At 42.9% G+C, this 18,572-nt stretch overlaps 1 protein-coding gene across 3 annotated transcripts; it reads left to right on the top strand.

Annotated features, from left to right (window-relative positions):
- Positions 1-760: 760 nt before the first annotated feature.
- Positions 761-17,797, top strand: dusp27 (dual specificity phosphatase 27). 3 transcript variants are annotated; one of them, XM_050065761.1, is made up of 6 exons: positions 761-1,168; positions 3,880-4,004; positions 5,516-5,643; positions 8,663-8,894; positions 9,064-9,281; positions 14,630-17,797. In XM_050065761.1, the coding sequence occupies exons 2-6, from the start codon at positions 3,889-3,891 to the stop codon at positions 17,392-17,394; spliced, it is 3,459 nt and encodes a 1,152-aa protein (XP_049921718.1). In that variant the 5' UTR covers positions 761-1,168; positions 3,880-3,888; the 3' UTR covers positions 17,395-17,797. The 3 variants fall into 3 exon arrangements, with proteins under 3 accessions (XP_049921718.1, XP_049921717.1, XP_049921716.1); XM_050065760.1 differs by lacking the exon at positions 761-1,168 and adding an exon at positions 1,423-1,523 and having other exon boundaries at positions 5,516-5,634; XM_050065759.1 differs by lacking the exon at positions 761-1,168 and adding an exon at positions 1,423-1,523.
- The last annotated feature ends 775 nt before the right edge of the window (positions 17,798-18,572 follow it).

The raw sequence follows: 18,572 nt of genomic DNA, 5'->3' as shown, positions 1-18,572 counted from the left end.
AGAGAAGGAATGAATGAAGGAAAGGGGGAGGAAGACTGAAAGAAAAAGGAGGCAAAGAATGAAATAAGGAAAAAAGAAAGTAAGAATGAAAGTTGAAAAAGAAAGGAAAAGGATGAGTGAATAAAGTAAAAAAGGGAAGGAAGGATAGAAACAGAAGAGAGGAAGAAAGAAAGAATGAAACAAAGAAGAAATTAGGGAAAGAAATAAGGAAAGTAAGGAAGGAGGGAAAGAGAAACAGGAGAAAGAAGGGAAAGAAAGAGAAAAGGATGAATGAAGGAAAAAGCAAATGGAAGAAAATATATAAGAAAAAGCAAAGAAAGAAATAAGGAAAAAGAAAGAAAGAAAGGAATAAAGGAATTAAAGAAAAAAGGATGAATGAATAAAGTAAAAAAGGGAAGGAAGGACAGAAAGAAGAAAGGAAAAAGAAGGAAAGAAAGAAAGAGTGGGAAAGGGTGAATGACTGAGGTAAAAAGGAAGGAAGGACAGAAAGTAAGAAAGAGAACGAAAGTAAAGATGGAGGGAAAGAAATTAGAGAAAGAAAGGAAAGAAAGAGAAAAGGGATGAATGAATGAAGTAAAAAGGGAAGGAAGGACAAAGAAAACAAAGTAAAAAGAAAAGAGGAGAGAAAGAAAGAATAGGAAGGAAGGGAAAAATGAAAGAAAAACGTAAAGAAAGAGAAGGAGAGATGGAAGGACAGAGAGACAAGGAAGGATAAATAAGGAAACATAGAAGGACAGAAGGGAAGAGGACAGATAAACAAGGAAACAAGGACAGAGGGAAGAAGGAATGATAAATAAGGAAACAAAGACAGAAGGAAAAAGGAAAGATAAATAAGGAAACAAGGACAGAGGGAAGAAGGAAGGATAAATAAGGAAACAAGGACAGAGGATTTAAACATGAAATATTTTAGTCTGACAGTGAAGGAAACAAACACACTGAGAACAACTTGAGAGCCGTCTCTCTCAGAGTACTGCAGTAAAGTAACAGAGTACAGTAATCAGAGTACTGCAGTAAAGTAACAGAGTGCAGTAATCAGAGTACTGCAGTAACAGTACTCAGTTAAAGCAGCTGTGGTGTCGGGTGTCGGGGTCTCTGCAGACGGGGGAGGACTCTGTGTGACTTCACTGTCACTCTGACCACCGTCAGCTTCAGACACTGAGCGGCTGAGGTAAGAACACACACACACACACACACACACACACACACACACACACACACACAGATGAGGTGTTTTATATAAAGAAAAAGATAGAGTTTAAATTTCTGAGACTTTGTTGTGTAGTTGTGTAGTTGTTGTGTAGCTGTGTGAGGCTGGAGCTGTGAGGCCTGTCAGAGCTCTGACGCAGCTGTCGCTCCGCTAAAAATACACTAGCGTCATATCACACACACACACACACACACACACACACACACACACACACACACACACACACACTCTTACAGCAACACTAGAATGAACCCGCCACATTTTTATATTCTTCTTTTTAATGTGTGCTCCCACTATACTTCAGTCCACGTCTGAGGTACGTGTACTTTATCTGAGTCTGTTCTCTGTACTTGTAATCTATTACATTTCTCTGACAGCTTTAGTTACTTTATAAATGCAGCTTTTTTAGCAGAACACAACAAGAGTTCAATCGATTAATCAAGTAATCGACTGACAAGCGATTAATTGAGTCTGATTTTTACTTTATATCATGTTAATGTTAATAACTGTTACTGTGTGGTGTTAGAACTTTTACTTTGAACGTGTGTCGATATCACAAAGAGTTTTATCAGTTTTAAACTGTAACTTGTTTTGCGTCTTGTTTCATGTGAATTTAAGACTAAGGGTTCTATTAAGAACCCTTTTCCATTGAAAATATTTTTTACATTGAGAATCCTTTTCATTAAAATACAAAAAAACTGTTTTTAAGAGAGGATTCTTCAATTATTCTTTGTAAGACTAAGGGTTTCTTCAAGAACTCTTTCCCTCTAAAGAGCTTTGTTTGAAGAAAGTGTTCTTTAATAGTTCTTCGTAGAACCAGAGATTCTTCTTTTAGTACTTGAACAATGTTATTCTGATTATACTGACACACTCAAACTGAAAGAAGTATGTTTTTTAAGTATTTTTATTGTGTGATGTTAGAACTTTTACTGCGGTAAAGAACCACTGCTTTATGTCAGAAATAGTTCTTAAGGTTAGTGAAGGACCTGTAGATGATGTCACCTTTAGTTCCTGAACGTTCTCACAGTTTATCTCTGAGTCTGATTCATAGAGCAGTGACACGTTCCTGTGGTTCCATCATCAGGTCCCTGTTTGAACTTTGACTCACTCACAAACCAGCTCTTCTTTTCTTCTTTGGGTTCTAACTACACTTCCTGTGTACCGTCTGTTATTCGGTCCACTGTTTGCGTCCACGTTCCTGTTAGTACTTTGTGTTGATCAGATTTTCAGTCTCGTGATGAATGTGTTTCTTTCCTCCCTGTAAGTTCTCCGTCAGTGTAGTTCTTCACACGTTCTGCTGTGTAAAGAACATCAAGTATAAATCCAGTGTTATTATTCACATTTTCCCGTTGGTCTCATTGTGCTGTAGAACATCTGTTTGGTTTTTAACTTAAAGGTAAAATTAAACATTCTCATTCCCAGAACGCTCATCGAAATAAGGGTTCTTCCTGAAGGGCTGCAGTTCTACCTAAGAACTATTTGCTTCTAAAGAAACTTTGTCTGAACGGGGGGTTCGTTAAAGGTTCTTTTTAAGACTAAGTGTTCCAGGAACCCTTTTTTGGATTAAAGAGTTCCAAAAGCGTTATTTGTAAGACTAAGGGCTCATTAAGATCCATCTTTCTCTAAAGAACACTTCAATTATGTTTTTTCTTCTCATCTAAGGAACCCTTTTTGGAAGAAAGGGTTCTCTAATGGTTCTTTGTGGGACCAATGGCTTCATTAAGAATCATTTTCACCCAAAGAACCCTTTTTAAAGAAAGGGTTCCAAAATAATCTTTTATAAGATTTTAAAGAATAGTTAGAATAGAAGAGAACCCTTTATTTTAAAAAAGTTTGAAAGACTAAGGGTTTCATTAAGAACCCTTTTCATCCAGACGATCCTTTTCTGAAGAAAGGGATCCGTAAGGATTTTCCAAAAGGGTTCTCCAGTGGTTATTTGTAAGTCTAAGGGTTTCATTAAGAATCCTTTCACTAAATATGCACTTTTTTTTGAAGAAGGGGTTCTTTAACGGTCATTTGAGAAGCCAAGGTTTTCATCGATGACACTTTTCATCCAAAGAACCCCTTTTTTTAAGAAAAGTCTTTGTAAGACTACAGGCTCTGTTAAGAGCCCTTTTTACCCCCCCCCCCCCACAAAAAAAACCTTTATTGAAGAAAGGGTTTTTCAGTGGTTCTTTGACCAGGGGTTCTATTGAGAGCCCTTTTAATCCAAAGATTTTCTTTTAAGACGCAGCTCTTTAATGGTTTTTTGTAATACTAAAATAAAGAACCCTCTTCTAAAGAAAACGTTCTTCAGTGATTCTTTGTAAGACTAAGGGTTTCATTAAGAACCCTTTTCATCCAAAGTATCCCTTATTGAAGAAAGGTTTTCTCAGTGGTTCTTTGTAAGACTAAGGGTTCTGTTAATGGTCACCAGAAAGGGGTTCTCTGTAGATCTTCTCATAGGGGGATGTGGATGGAACTCTTTACAGGTGGTTGTAAGCATCACCCTTTTATAGTTGGGTTCAAGGTAGAACCCTCTGAGACCTTTATTAAAGGTTCCACCAGGAGCCAAGACGGATTCAAGAACTATCAGATACTCACAGTAACAGATGACATGAAACTATCAACCGCCATGTTTTACTTCTACAAACACGCGTGTCTTTAATTCTGTTCCTATTTTCTTATGGAAGGAGGTTGCCATGGCGTCGACCAATGAGAGCGGAGATCATGGTGACCAGACGGTACCTGATGGAGAGGGGGAGGAGAGGAGCGTCCGAGGAGTTCAGTCCCATTACCTCCGCTGTCCATCACCGAGGTAGGAGACCACCTAAAAACCAACTATAGACAGCTAAACATAGAACAGAATATATAAGTGTGTCAGAATGAGACATTTATATCTACACAGGGAGCAGGTCCTCGTTTACGGAGATCACCATGTTGCACCGCCATGTTTCTACAGTAGCCCAGAATGGACAAACCAAACACTGACTCTTGGAGAGGGACATTCAGTGTGTTACATTAGCCACTGTAGTTAGCAGCTTCTAAGTAGCCTACCAAACAGCTTTGGAAAACAGATTTTAACATGAAACGTCTTTATTCAGTGTTTTCGCCAGTTTAAATCAGCTGGACCGTTTGTTTTCATCCAAAATAATCTTTGTAAGACTAAGGGTTTCTTTAAGAACCCTTTTCATCCAAAAGAATCTATGTAACACTAAGGGTTTCTTTAAGAACTATTTTCCTCTTAAAAGAATCTTTGCAAAACTAAGGGTTTCTTTAAGAACTATTTTCATCCAAAATAATCTTTGTAAGGCTAAGGGTTTCTTTAAGAACCCTTTTCATCCAAAAGAATCTTTGTTAGACTAAGGGTTTCTTTAAGAACCCTTTTCATCCAAAAGAATCTATGTAAGACTAAGGGTTTCTTTAAGAACTATTTTCCTCTAAAAGAATCTTTGCAAAACTAAGGGTTTCTTTAAGAACCCATTCATCCAAAAGAATCTTTGTAAGACTAAGGGTTTCTTTAAGAACCCCTTTCATCCAAAATAATCTTTGTCAGACTATGGGTTTCTTTAAGAACCCTTTTCATCCAAAAGAATCTATGTAAGACTAAGGGTTTCTTTAAGAACCCTTTTCATCCAAAATAATCTTTGAAAGACTAAGGGTTTCTTTAAGAACTCTTTTCCTCTAAAAGAACCTTTGTAAGACTACGGGTTTCTTTAAGAACACTTTTCATCCAAAATAATCTATGTAAGACTAAGGGTTTCTTTAAGAACTCTTTTCCTCTAAAAGAATTTTTGCAAAAATAAGGGTTTCTTTAAGAACACTTTTCATCCAAAAGAATCTTTGTAAGACTAAGGGTTTCTTTAAGAACCCATTTCATCCAAAAGAATCTTTGTGAGACTAAGGGTTTCTTTAAGAACAGTTTTCATCCAAAAGAATCTTTGTAAGACTAAGGGTTTCTTTAAGAACCCTTTTCATCCAAAAGAATCTTTGTGAGACTAAGGGTGTCTGTAAGAACACTTTTCATCCAAAATAATCTTTGTAAGACTAAGGGTTTCTTTAAGAACACTTTTCATCCAAAAGAATCTATGTAAGACTAAGGGTTTCTTTAAGAACCCTTTTCATCCAAAAGAATCTATGTAAGACTAAGGGTTTCTTTAAGAACTCTTTTCCTCTAAAAGAATCTATGTAAGACTAAGGGTTTCTTTAAGAACTCTTTTCATCCAAAAGAATCTTTGTAAGACTAAGGGTTTCTTTAAGAACCCTTAAAGAAAGAGAATGTTTGATTTGTGATGTTTTGGATTATATTCTGTTATGTACGTATTCCAGTTTCTCGATGGCGTCAGAGTCCAGGTTCTCTATGATCTCCGGCTCTGACGCCGCCAGCATCTTCATGGAGCCCATCCACCTCTCATCAGCCATCGCCGCCAAGAAGATTATTAACGAGGGTGAGACAGGTTTGTTTCAGATGTTTGTCGAGATGTTTGCTGTGTGTGGTGAGTCTGTGTTTCAGAGGTTACATCATCAAACCACACGGAGAAAGAAGCTCTTTGTCCACCTGGGCTGAGACTACTTCCTGGAGGCCAGTTATTTAATAATGTTGTTTAAAATGTAACTTTTGTTTCTTTCAGTCGTGAAGTCTGACAATGTTTGACCAAACAAATTTGGCACAAACGACCACTTGGACTCAACAATGAACTGATTAGATTTTGGTGTTCAACGGTTGTAACCTTGCCTCCATCTCATTCTCATGAATGAGTTGTCTAATGAAGGCCTTGAGGGTATTTCTTCAAGTTTGGCACAAAATATTCATCCTAACTTAAGCATGAACTGATTAGAATTTGGTGGTCAAAGGTCAAGGTCACTATAACCTTGCATCTGCCTCATTGTTCTGAACATGATATCTCAAGAACACTTTGAAGAAATTTTGTTTGAATTTGGCACAAACTTTCACTTGGACTCAACAATGAACTGATCAGTTTTTGGTAATCAAATGTCAAGGTCACTGTAACCTTGCATCCTTCTCATTTTCATGAAAGCAATCAAGAACACCAATGAGTTGTCTAATGAAAGCCTCTGAGATGTTTTTCAAATTTGGCACAAACGTTCACCTGGATTCAAGGATAAACTGAGTAGAATTTGGTGGCCAAAAGGCAAGGTCACTGTGACCTTGCATCTGTCTCATTGTCATTAACGCAATATTTCAAGAACACCATAAGGGATTTTTTTTTTGTAATTTGACACAAACATCTACTTGGACTCAGCATTGAACTGATTAGATTTTGATGGTCAAAAGTCAAGGTCACTGTGACCATTTATTTGTCTAAATCTTGTAAATGTGATATCTTTAGAACACCTTTAGAATTTTTTTATTTTATTTTTTTCAAATTTGGCACAAACGTCTATTTTGAGTCACCAATTAACTGATTTGAATTTGGTGGTCTAAGTTAAAGGTCACTGCACCTGTCTCATTTTCGTGAACGCAATATCTCAAGAAGGCCTTAAGGGATTTTCCTCAAATTTGGCACAAATGTCCACTGACACTTAAGAAAGAATTGCCCGACTGCTTTTAAGAAAGCATGTGGGTCTCTGTGTGCACTGTAGTTGCAAAAACGTGGAGGACGGGGTTAAACAGGGGCCTCCAAAGAGTTTAATGCAGGTCGTGGAGTTAGAGGAAAATTGCCAAATAAAATAAAGTCTAAAATTGACAAAATAAAGATTTAATTTAGGAACAAGATTAGGAATCTGAACAGACACATGATGCCAGTTAGACTGAATTCCAGCGCTGCAACAGGTTGGTAATGTTCACTGGTATGAAACTAAGAAAATAAGAAAATCCTTCTGTGCAGGATTTTTCAGCGATGAATAAATCGGAGGACTGAACACAGATCAGATCAGATGAGGCCACGCTCATGTTTATTCCTCCTCCAGATGCAGCATTAATGACTTCTAAGTCCACATTCAACAGCTCTGATTTGGTCAAGCACTCTTCAATTACAGTGAGTCCACGACTCGTCCCCTCAGCTTATTACCAGACGGAGACGCTCTGGACGGAGGAGCAGGGCTGCGCAGATTGAGGGAATTAGCTCATATGACACATCTCAGAGCAGCTTCAGTATTCTGACATTACGCTACAGCAGCAGCAGCTTTAATGGACGATGAATGGTTAATGTGAAGGACGGACGATAAGAGACATATCTGTGGCAGCAGGGTTCGGCATTAATGAGGCTTCACTGCAGTCAGAGGGACCAAGAGCACGTATGTGTTTCATACGCCTCAGTCTGTGAACCACCTTTATGCTGACAGTCAGAGTGTGTCCCCACATGGAGGGCTTTATTCCCTCAGGGAGAAGGGTGTCAGATAGCTCGCTGGTTTCTATGAGGAGTAGCAAAAAAAGCCCCCAATTGCGGGTGTTTTTTGGGGACCCATGACACTTTTTGTCCAGTAGCTTCTTAGCTCCATTAACATTGGTTTTTGGTGATCTGTGGAACTTTATCCAGTGGCTTTTTAGCCACTAAATGGGTGTTTTTTGGGCCCCGTTGGTGTTGTTCCAGCTGCTCTTTAGCCCCAATATGCGGGTGTTTTTTGGGGATCCATGGCACTTTTTTCCCAGTAGCTTCTTAGCTCCATTAACATCAGTTTTTGGTGACCTGTGGAACTTTTTCCAGTGGCTTTTTAGCCACTAAATGTGGGTGTTTTTTGGGCCCCGTGGCACTTTTTAAACATAGGTGTTTTTCATGGTTCTGTCACTGTTTATCTGTGGCTTTTTAGCCCCTAAATGTGGAGGGTTTTTGTTAAATCTGTGGTTCTTTTTCTGCCTGACCCATGGCACCTTTTCCAGTGACTTTTGAGCCCCATTAACGCAAGGGTTTTTTGGTGACCTGTGGCACTTTTACCTGTGACTTTTTAGCCATCAAACACATCAAACGTAGGAAAAACACACATGGTTCCCCCAAAACACCCATGTTTGGTAGCAAAAAGCTGCAAGAAAGAGAATGACAGATCCCTAAAAAACTGAAAGATGAAAAGCCCCAAAAAACACCCATGTTTGTTGTTGGAAAAAGGGCCACAGATTGACAAAAATCTCCCACATTCAGGGGCTAAAAAGCCACTGGAAAAACACCCATGGATTCCCCATAACAACAATGTTTGGTGACTAAAATGCCACTGGAAAAACTGCCATGGGTTGCCAAAAAACACTCATGTTTGGTGGCTAAAAAGTTGTTGGAAAAAGGGCCACAGATCGACAAAAAACACCCACGTCCAGGGGCTAAAAGCCCATTAAAAAACACACATGGGTCCCCCAACACACCCACATTTGCTAGATAAAAAGGTGTAAGAAAAAGTATGACAGATCCCCAAAAAACATCTAAATTTAAGGACTGAAAAGCTGCTGAAAAACCACCCATGTTTGGTGGCTAAAATGCTGCTGAAACATGCCTCAGAGTTGATGACATTCATGTCTTTCCCCCTCAGAGCTGCCGCCTCGCAGTGCACGAGCCGAATCCATCCCAGAGTCCATGCTGGAATCTGCCGAGCAGCTGATGGTGGAAGACCTCTACAACCGTGTGAGGGACATGATTGATGACCGCAGCCCCTACAACACCCCCTGTGTGCTGGACATCCAGAGGGCCATGGTGCAGGACCGCCTGGAGGCTCCCGTCAACCCTGTGGACGAGGTGTGGCCTAACATCTTCATTGCCGAGAAGTGAGTCGAGCTGACTTCAGAAGTTCAGAATGTCCACTTATCAGCAGGAAATGCATCGATGTTAGAGAACAACATGATCTCAAAAGTTTCCTGGTTAAGTTTGTAAGTGTCTAATTTCATGTATAATAAAACTGGACTTGTTTGCTCCACAACTATTTTCTTGTTTCAGATCTGTAGCGGTCAACAAGGCTCGTCTGAAGCGAATGGGCATCACTCACATCCTCAACACAGCCCATGGCACAGGGGTCTACACGGGCGAGTCCTTCTACACGGGCATGAACATCAAGTACATGGGCATCGAGGTGGATGACTTCCCCGATGCCGACATCTCGGAGCACTTTCGGCCCACCGCCGAGTTCTTGGACGAGGCGCTTCTGACACACAAGGGTGAGTGTTTGTTGTGTCTCCATTAGCTTTCTCTATGAAGCAGATTATTGTTGTATGAAAATAGATACGTCCGTTTCAAATGTTCTAAACATCATACCACACATACCTCCATGATCCTTTATGTTGGCATAGATACAGCCAATAGATGGCACTAGAGGGCGGAGTCAAAAGATTCACATAACAACAAATGAGGCCACGTTGGAGGAGGTCGTAATAATGTACCTTTAAATGAACATTGTCTGCCTCTGTCTGTTGAACAGCAAGTACCTTTTCAAGCACTCATTTTTGGACCATCGGTTGCACGAGAGTTATGAAAATTCGTAAATAGGCTCCCTCGTTTAAAACATTTCTCTAATATATTTCATAAAATGATTTATCATTCTGTTCAAGGACGTCTTGAACTTGTACGAACCCTGGACACAACAGTCGTCCTTTGTCATCGCTGGTTCTTTAGAGAGGTTTTGGTGTGTCTGGGCCTTCAGTGTCTGAAGTGTCTCTTTACCTTTCGCTTATCCTGGTGTGTTATGTGTCAAAGTCTTGATCATGAGACAAGAGTTGCTGCAGGAAGACAATGCTGAAAACATGAGTGAGTTGTGCTGGGAACAGTTTGTTGTGTTGGAGTGCAGAAGGCATGTTTTAGGGTCATCTTAGGCTGCTGTCACACCTGCCCTGTTTGGTTCGGTTCAATCAAACTCTAGTCGTTGCTCCCTCAGTGTGGTTCGTTTGGGCAGGTGTGAACACAGCAAAACAACCGGACTGAGACCTTCTTGAAGAGGTGGTCTCGGTCTGGTTACAAACGAACTCTGGTGCAGTTCGTTTGTGGTGAGAACATGTTTCGACCTGGATCTGAACCAACCGCAGGCAATATAGTCCACGATGAGCAGCGCTAAAATCAACCTGCGTAGTTGTCCCTCAAGTGTCACATTTATCTTGCAAGTGTACTCTTCTTCAACGTTTGCTTTCCTTCCTGGGTTTTTCCCGCCAATCAAGAGCAGCTTTCTCACACAAGGCATTTGATCTGGTCCTCTTGTAAATGCTGCTGTGAGAACACGAACCAACTCTAGGCAATTATACAACTTTGGGACAACGTGAGTCCCTGATTCAGACCAAAGGAGACCACTCTAGGTCTGACAGCACCCTCAGATGACAGACGCTAACCAACAGTTGGTTTGGTGTGTCAGGGCCCTTATAAAAACTATCTGAGCCTGTCTGTGGCAGAAACATGGGAAAGATATTTATCTTCATTGCTGCCTCATATCCGCAACATTTACGTCATCATCTCTGATGTTGTGTAACTATCTCTCTCAGTCTCGAGAATCCAGTCACAGGAATAAAGATTCCTTGGTTCACTGTGTTGTTTCAGCCCTGCAGCTCACATGGGCTTTTCAATTATTGATTTATTTTATCATTACTTAACATGAACAATAAACAATGCATCCATTTCAGCGGACACAGCCGAGGGCACATTTTTTATCTGTATATGTGGGAATGGAAGTCGACAGTGACGCAGTAAATAAAACAATCCCAAACAGAAAACCCGTAACATCTCCACGCTTACACAACATCAGATTTTCTGAGAAGATATTTTGTGGCGCACACAGAGAACATTTGTATTCCTGGAAGAGGATCATGTAACAGTCGTTCTGTTGACTGTGTCTCATTCATCCCAACTGCAGCTGATTCACAACATGTTGCCCGGAGACGTCGTTTCCTTGTGTAATAAAGTCCTTTGAATGCTGTCAGCTGCGGAGCCACATGTCCAAACTATTTTTTACTGTTTCTAACACAGAACATGGTCATATTTCAAATCATTACTACGTGTATCTTTTTTTTGTAAACATGTGATTATTGATTTTTAAACTTTTAAAAATGTTGCACAAACATATCCCAAATATCAATAAACTCAAAAGCCCTATATCTCACTGTATCGGTGGGTTTTTCAAGAGCCAAATTCGCTGTTTAATCCTTTGACCAACGGCCAAGAGAGGGGCAACACACATTCTTCCAGCACAGAGCAACTGAACTCCTCACCTGCAGTAAACAAAATTCAACCAACGTTTTCTCTTGCCTGGGCAGAATAGGCTAATACTCAAAGGTATTCGGGATGAGGTCATCCGAATACAAACTGCAGCACTGACCTCCACATTTTTCTTTATCTCACTACACTCCCATAGGCAGTGATACAAGCTCCCCTGATGTGTGCTGCATTTGAAGCATTGGTCAGGAATATTCGGATCATATTTGTTCAGTTTTACCCGTCTGATGTACAGTCAGGTCCATAAATATTTGGACATTGACACAATTTTCAGGATTCCAGCTCTGTACAACACCACAATGGATTTGAAATTAAACAATCAAGATGTGCTTTAAGTGCAGACTCTGAGCTTTAATTTGAGGGTATTTACATCCAAATCAGGTGAACGGTGTAGGAATTACAACACATTTTATATGTGCCTTCCACCTTTTTAAGGGACCAAAAGTAATTGGACAAACTAACATAATCATAAATCAAATTGTCACTTTTTAATACTTTGTTGCAAATCCTTTGCAGTCAATGACAGCCTGAAGTCTCGAACCCATGGACATCACCAGACGCTGGGTTTCGTCTCTGGTGATGCTCTGCCAGGCCTCTGCTGCAGCTGTCTTCAGTTCCTGCTTGTTCTTTGGGCATTTTCCTTTCAGTTTTGTCTTCAGCAAGTGAAATGCATGTTCAATCGGATTCAGGTCAGGTGATTGACTTGGCCATTGCAGAACATTCCACTTCTTTGCCTTTAAAAACTCTTTGGTTGCTTTCGCAGTATGCTTCGGGTCATTGTCCATCTGCATTGTGAAGCGCCGTCCAATGAGTTTTGAAGCATTTGGCTGAATATGAGCAGATAATATTGCCCGAAACACTTCAGAATTCATTCTGCTGCTTTTGTCAGCAGTCACATCATCAATAAATATAAGAGATCCAGTTCCACTGGCAGCCATACATGCCCACGCCATTACACTACCACCACCATGCTTCACTGATGAGGTGGTATGCTTTGGATCTTGAGCAGTTCCTTCCCTTCTCCATACTTTTCTCTTTCCATCATTCTGGTACAAGTTGATCTTTGTCTCATCTGTCCATAAGATGTTGTTCCAGAACTGTACAGGCTCTTTTAGATGTTTCTTGGCAAACTCTAATCTGGCCTTCCTGTTTTTGAGGCTCACCAATGGTTTACACCTTGTGGTGAAACCTCTGTATTTCCTCTGGTGAAGTCGTCTCTTAATTGTTGACTTGGACACAGATACACCCACCTCCTGGAGAGTTCTCTTGATCTGGCCAACTGTTGTGAAGGGGTTTTTCTTCACGAGGGAAAGGATTCGTCTGTCATCCACCACACTTGTTTTCTGTGGTCTTCCAGGTCTTTTGGTGTTGCTGAGCTCACCAGTGTATTCTCTCTTTTTAAGAATGTACCAAACAGTTGATTTGGCCACACCTAATGTTTTTGCTATCTCTCTGATGGGTTTGTTTTGATTTTTCAGCCTAATGATGGCTTGCTTCACTAATAGTGACAGCTCTTTGGACTTCATATTGAGAGATGACCTCACCAGATTCCAAATGAATATACCACACTTGAAATGAACTCTAGGCCTTTTATCTGCTCCTTGTAAGTGAAATAACGAGGGAATAACACACACCTGGCCATGGAACAGCTGAGTAGCCAATTGTACAATTACTTTTGGTCCCTTAAAAATGTGTTGTAATTCCTACACCGTTCACCTGATTTGGATGTAAATACCCTCAAATTAAAGCTCAGAGTCTGCACTTAAAGCACATCTTGATTGTTTCATTTCAAATCCATTGTGGTGTTGTACAGAGCTGGAATGCTGAAAATTGTGTCACTGTCCAAATATTTATGGACCTGACTGTATGTTCTCATTAACCAATTAAATTGTAGTAATCTCAGCCGAGTATTGATGGTTTGAGTTTGAGCCTTTGGGCATATTTTATCCCATTCACACTCTCTGCCCTCTTGTAAGTCTTGAATCCGTTCCATCCTCTTACTTTCAGTGTTGTCCTTGTGGTTATCAACCAACAGATGGTATAAATTAGGCGTATCATACCACTGTGAAAGGTGCTGTCTGGCCAACTGGTGACATATCGTACCAAGTAGGGTTGGGTCGGTATGAGAAAAAAAAAAAAGGTCAGGTTTTTGTGAAAAACCGCATCAAGTTGGTAATACCGGATTTTCGCCACTTGGGGGCGCAATTGATTCATTTTAAAATAAAAAAACGACCTTAGGACAACAGAGTGACAGTTACACGCTGTTTCTTTTATTCCTTACAAATAAATTTTGCAGCTTACTCAATCAGTGCAAACAAGGGTTGCCTCCTTCATCTGGCTCAAAGCCAAAGTGTTGCCATAGTGGCGCATTCTTTGATTTCTTCAAGACTAAATTGTCCGCCATTATCGACTCCCGAGGCTGCAGTAGAGGCCTCGGTGCATGCGCACTCGCACCCCCTAGCTCAGTCCCCGCCCCACCCCCCTCTCTCTCCTGCTTGCTGTGTGCTTGGTGGAGAGGCAGACACAGGTGCTCACAGACTCGGGTGTGCTATAAGCGGAGCGGACTCCGCGAGGAATGTCCGCAGTCATTTGGGCTTCCATAGTCAAGCGCACTTCCGCGTTGTAGTTTCCTGTAAAAATGTCCGCGATGTGAAAAATACATGCCGAACAGTCTTTTGTGTGACACTGGTGCAAGGAGTGGAGTCCGCGCGGTCATGCTTTGCGCGCACAGGGCTTGCAGACGTCTGCTTTTACCGGGTGGACCTCCGCGGCGTCCACTCCGCGTACATTCCGCCCGAGTATGCAGTCCGGTCGGTCTCAAAAAAAAAAAAACCCGGTCCAAGACGGAGTACCGAACCGAATTGGTATTACCGAGAACCGACCCAACCCTAATCATACCACTGCGAAAGGTGCTGTTCAGCCAACTGGTGGCAAAGCGATAAAGCGGCAGTATTTGAGGACTTCAGGGTGAGAACAGGCTGCAAAGTTCACATGGTTCCAAACGCCAGTGTCCTGGGGGAAGTGCAGTGTTTTTGTATCCCCTGCCCCAACCTACCCCCTTACCAGACTGCTTCTTTGTTCACTCCTGTAGCGCATTGGTCACATGATCGCAGCCTTTCAAAATACTGGGTTATGCACGAATTACTGGCTCCTGATTACGTGGGATTTGTCCAAACTTGGTTGCATTATTCTTTTGTATGATATGCATTTAATTCTTCAGAAATCTAATCTATGCTAAATATCTGTTTGTGTTTATGTAAAAATGAAATATAAATATTGTTCATGCTTTAAACCCTGTTTTGTTTTCTTGCAGGAAAGGTTCTTGTGGTGTCCATGATGGGCGTCAGCCGCTCTGCCGTCGTGGTGGCGTCCTACCTGATGATCTTCCAGCACATGACCATCATGGAGGCCCTGACTTCCATGAGGAAAAAGCGCGCCATCAACCCTAACGAAGGCTTCCTAAAGCAGCTGCGAAATCTCAACGAGACCCTGATGGAGGAGCGTGACGATGACGATGACACGCTCAGCCAGTGCTCTGTGATCGATGCACGTACACGCGCTCGCATCTTTGGCGAGGGCGAGGACGATGACGATGAGGATACTGATAAAGAGGAGGAGCAGAGTATGATCGAGGTGAAAGCGAACTCCATCATGATGGAGGAGGAGGAGGATGGAGAGAGTGTGATGAGCAGCATAGCCTCCTCTGCAGCTGCCGTGGCGCTCAAGAATGGACTGATCGGAGCGCAGAACGGCCCGAACAGCCAGGGAACTCAGAAAGAGATTGTTCTACCAGAGCAGGAGGGTGGAGAAGACGGCGACGATGAGGACGGCCTTGACAGCATGATCCACGAGTGGCAGCGGAGAAACGAGAAGTACCAGAGCGACGACTGGTGGGAGGCGCAGCTGGACAGCGACGGCGAGGATGGGGAATCTCTAGCCAGCGGCCGTCCAAAGAAGACAAAAGAAGGTGTAGACACCGATGTGGAGAGCATCACCAGTGAGGATGTACGAGCTGTGAAAGAGCGGGTGAAGCGTCGCATGAGACGTCCACCCTCGGATGCGATGTCCACCTCTAGCTGCACAAGTTACTCTGATCTTTGGAAACAGCGGCTGAGGGAAATCGAGGAACAAGCCGCAGCTCGCTACCGCAAGAAGGAGGACGACGAAGGCAGTGAGAGCACCGCGACCGAAGGTGGAGAAGGAGAGAAGAAGAAGATTGATGAGGAGGTGGAGAGTATTCTCTCTGACACCAGCTCCATGTACCAGTTCTGCCAGAAGAACAAGGAGAAGATGTCGCCTTTGGAGCGTTGGCGCATCAAGAGGATCCAGTTCGGCTGGAACAAGAAAGATCGAGAGGATGGCGAGAAAAGTTCTATAGGAGATGGAGAGAAAGGCGACGGTGAGGGAGAAGCAAAGACGCCATCCTTCCAAGATGTCAACCTGACGGCGTACCAGGCATGGAAGCTGAGGCAGCAGAAGCGCCTCGGGGAGGAAAACACGGACGAGATTTTGGAGATGAGTCGGGGCGAGGACTCTGCAACGGTCAAACGGCGGCAAAGACGTGAGGAGCTCCTGGAGCGTTCGAGGAAGACGTTAGAGGAGAGTCAGTCCATGTGTGGCTGGGAGAATGAGAGCTGCGTCAGCGGGGGTACGATACCTCTCTCCGCCTTCTGGGCTGGAGCCGGAGTCACGGGCCCACCAAGCGTCGCTAATGATGACAACATGTCCATGATCAGCGGCAGGTCATCTGTCATATCCTCCGTTTCACAGCCTCGCGGTACAAGATCAGCACAACCCGTTAATCCCATGACACCAGTTCCTCCGATCCTCCCAGTTCCTACTGTCCAAGGCCCTGGAGGTGAACCGATGGTTAATCTGGCGAGCATCCAAAACTGGATCGCTAACGTCGTCACTGAAACAATCAAACAGAAGCAAAGCGAGATGAGCCTGCCTCCTCCATCACGTGCTGGATCGGACCTTAGCTTCGGGGGTGCGCCAAGCATGGTTTCAGGACGGGGCGCAGACGATGACAGAGCATCCTTGTTGAGCGGCGCTTCCTATTCCAGCGCGCTGTCACAGGGTCGAGGCAGGGCAGCGTCAGTCCTGTCAGGCGGCGGGTCGAGCAGTATCTCTGGTCTGACTGGAAGAGGCTCCGCCCTCGACTCCACCCTCGGTTCAACCCTGGGCTCCAAGAAAAACAAGATCACCACCACCAGCGTCCCTCTTTTCAGCCTCTTCCAAGACCAGGTGGACATGGGCAAACTGAACGCCATGGACAAGGAGATCAAGTCCGAAATGAGGGAGAAGATGGCCACTTATGAGAAGAAGAAGATAGTGGAGGACAACAAGCGCAGCACCCTCTACAAGAAGAAGAAACCTAAGGAGGATGAAGAGGAGGAGGAGGAGAGGAAGAAGAAAGAGGAGGAGTTTCTCGAGGAAGCAAAGAAAAAGGAGAAACCGGCGAGGACGTTCGGCCTCTCTGGGTGCCTGAATCTCAACCCTGCGCTGGAGAAAGACAAGAACACTAGCATCGACGACTGGCTGGAAAGCGTCCGGCCTCCTCAGAGGAAACCGGTGTCCGAAGCAGAAGCATCAGAGGATCCGTACGATGATCTGGATGCATCCGCTTCCGAATTCGACTTCTCCGGCCGCAGCGGAGAAGATGAGGAAACTTACGGCGTTGCCTCCAGATACAGATCAAGGTTACACGAGGATCTTTCGAGTGAAGACGCAGAATATTCCTACAACGGGCTCATGCAGTCCCACAGCCACGCCAGGCGGTCGTACGGCGCTTATGACGACAGCGACGAGGGCACAGAGAGCTACCACGACAACTCCACGAAGAGGAAGTTCACCCATCATTCAAGATTTGAAAGCAGCGAGACGGAAGGAAGGAGGAGTAGGAGGGAGGAAGCCAGCGTTGACGAGGAGGAGGATGACATCGCTGTCTTTATCGCCCAAACGAGGCAAAGAGTCAGAGCTCGGGCCGCCGCTGCCACCGAGGCCGAAAATGACGAGGTGCTCGCAGCCTGGAGGGCGCAGCGGGAAGCGAAATCACAGAGCAGAAGTGAATCTTAGAGAAACAGAAGATGATTTTGTTTCTCAAAAAAGTTTTAAAAAATGTAATATTAAGCGGAAACAAGTGCACTGTTGCTCAAGAAACACTGTGATCACTGTAAAAGTAGGTCTCACTTATTCTGGATGTTTGTGTTTGGAATAAAAACCTGTTAATGTCTCAAGTATCAGTAAGAAAAATTAGCACTTTTGCCTTCAAGTCATGCATCAAAACCTTATAAGGATGAATATTTAGAGCGTAATGAAACTAGTTTATTCCAGAATTCAAGTTTCTGTTGCACCGCAGTGAATGTAAAACTGATTGTAAAACACTTCCAGTTCATAGTTTCATAAAAGATGACTCCTACAGAACGAAACAAATCCCATTTTTACTGTTACATTATTTTATTATTGCAATAAATGTTCTGAGAAATGACGTCGTGTGGTTGTTTTTCATTGAATTTATGAGGATAGCTTCGTGAACACAGAGATAAACAGAGAGGATAGAGGGATATATTGCCTGAAATGGAATGTATTATAAAAAGTCTGTTTTCTTTAGTGTTTAATCACCTGAAAATGAGAATTGTTGTGTTTTCATTACCTTGGAATGAGATGTTAATATTTACGTAGGGGGTGTTTCTCAAAGTCAAGGATCCTTCCTTGGTAGTTGGAACAGGCTAACAAGTGTCCCCAGGTGATCGTCATTAACCCTCAGTAGTGCCCTACGCCATAGAGTGTGCCAGGGCTGACGTCAAAACCCGGAAGTTTAGCATCGCGCTGGTTCCCGGAAGAGAAAGTGAATGTGATTTTTGCATTGCGTTTTGGATTATGTCAGAAAATAAGCTCTGTGGCTAACACAAGTTTATGATACTTACAGGTTTTGTTCAGCGAGATAATCTTCACATATGAACACCTTTCATACCGCATTTGAAGCTTAAATGCGATCGCCAGAAGTAAAAAGCTAACGTTAGGCTTTAACGGACTACATGACTACTCCACGGTCGCATGACTCTTGACGTCACCGCCACTAAGCTTTCAACTGATTTCGGCCGCTTTATTTTAAAAACATTGTATAATGGGGAAATCGGACTGTTTAAGCTAAATAAGAAGCTGTAATGGCGGACTGCCAGCACTCTCGCCTGTTCGGGGGTGATGACGTTTAATGTCCCCGACAGGGTTTGTAGTCGTATTGAGCAACTTGT

The sequence above is a fragment of the Epinephelus moara genome, chromosome 16 (assembly GCF_006386435.1).
Source record: "Epinephelus moara isolate mb chromosome 16, YSFRI_EMoa_1.0, whole genome shotgun sequence".
Taxonomy (NCBI): Eukaryota; Metazoa; Chordata; class Actinopteri; order Perciformes; family Serranidae; genus Epinephelus; species Epinephelus moara.
The sequence above is the reverse complement of the archived record's forward strand: the minus strand, read 5'-3'. Positions and strand labels throughout refer to the sequence as shown.

Excerpts from the sequence above, each read along its gene's own strand:
- dusp27 (XM_050065759.1), top strand. The coding sequence starts at position 1,488 with ATGTGTGCTCCCACTATACTTCAGTCCACGTCTGAG. Across the intron at positions 4,005-5,515 it reads CTCCGCTGTCCATCACCGAG|TTTCTCGATGGCGTCAGAGT; the intron begins GTAGGAGACCAC and ends TACGTATTCCAG. Across the intron at positions 8,895-9,063 it reads AACATCTTCATTGCCGAGAA|ATCTGTAGCGGTCAACAAGG; the intron begins GTGAGTCGAGCT and ends TTCTTGTTTCAG.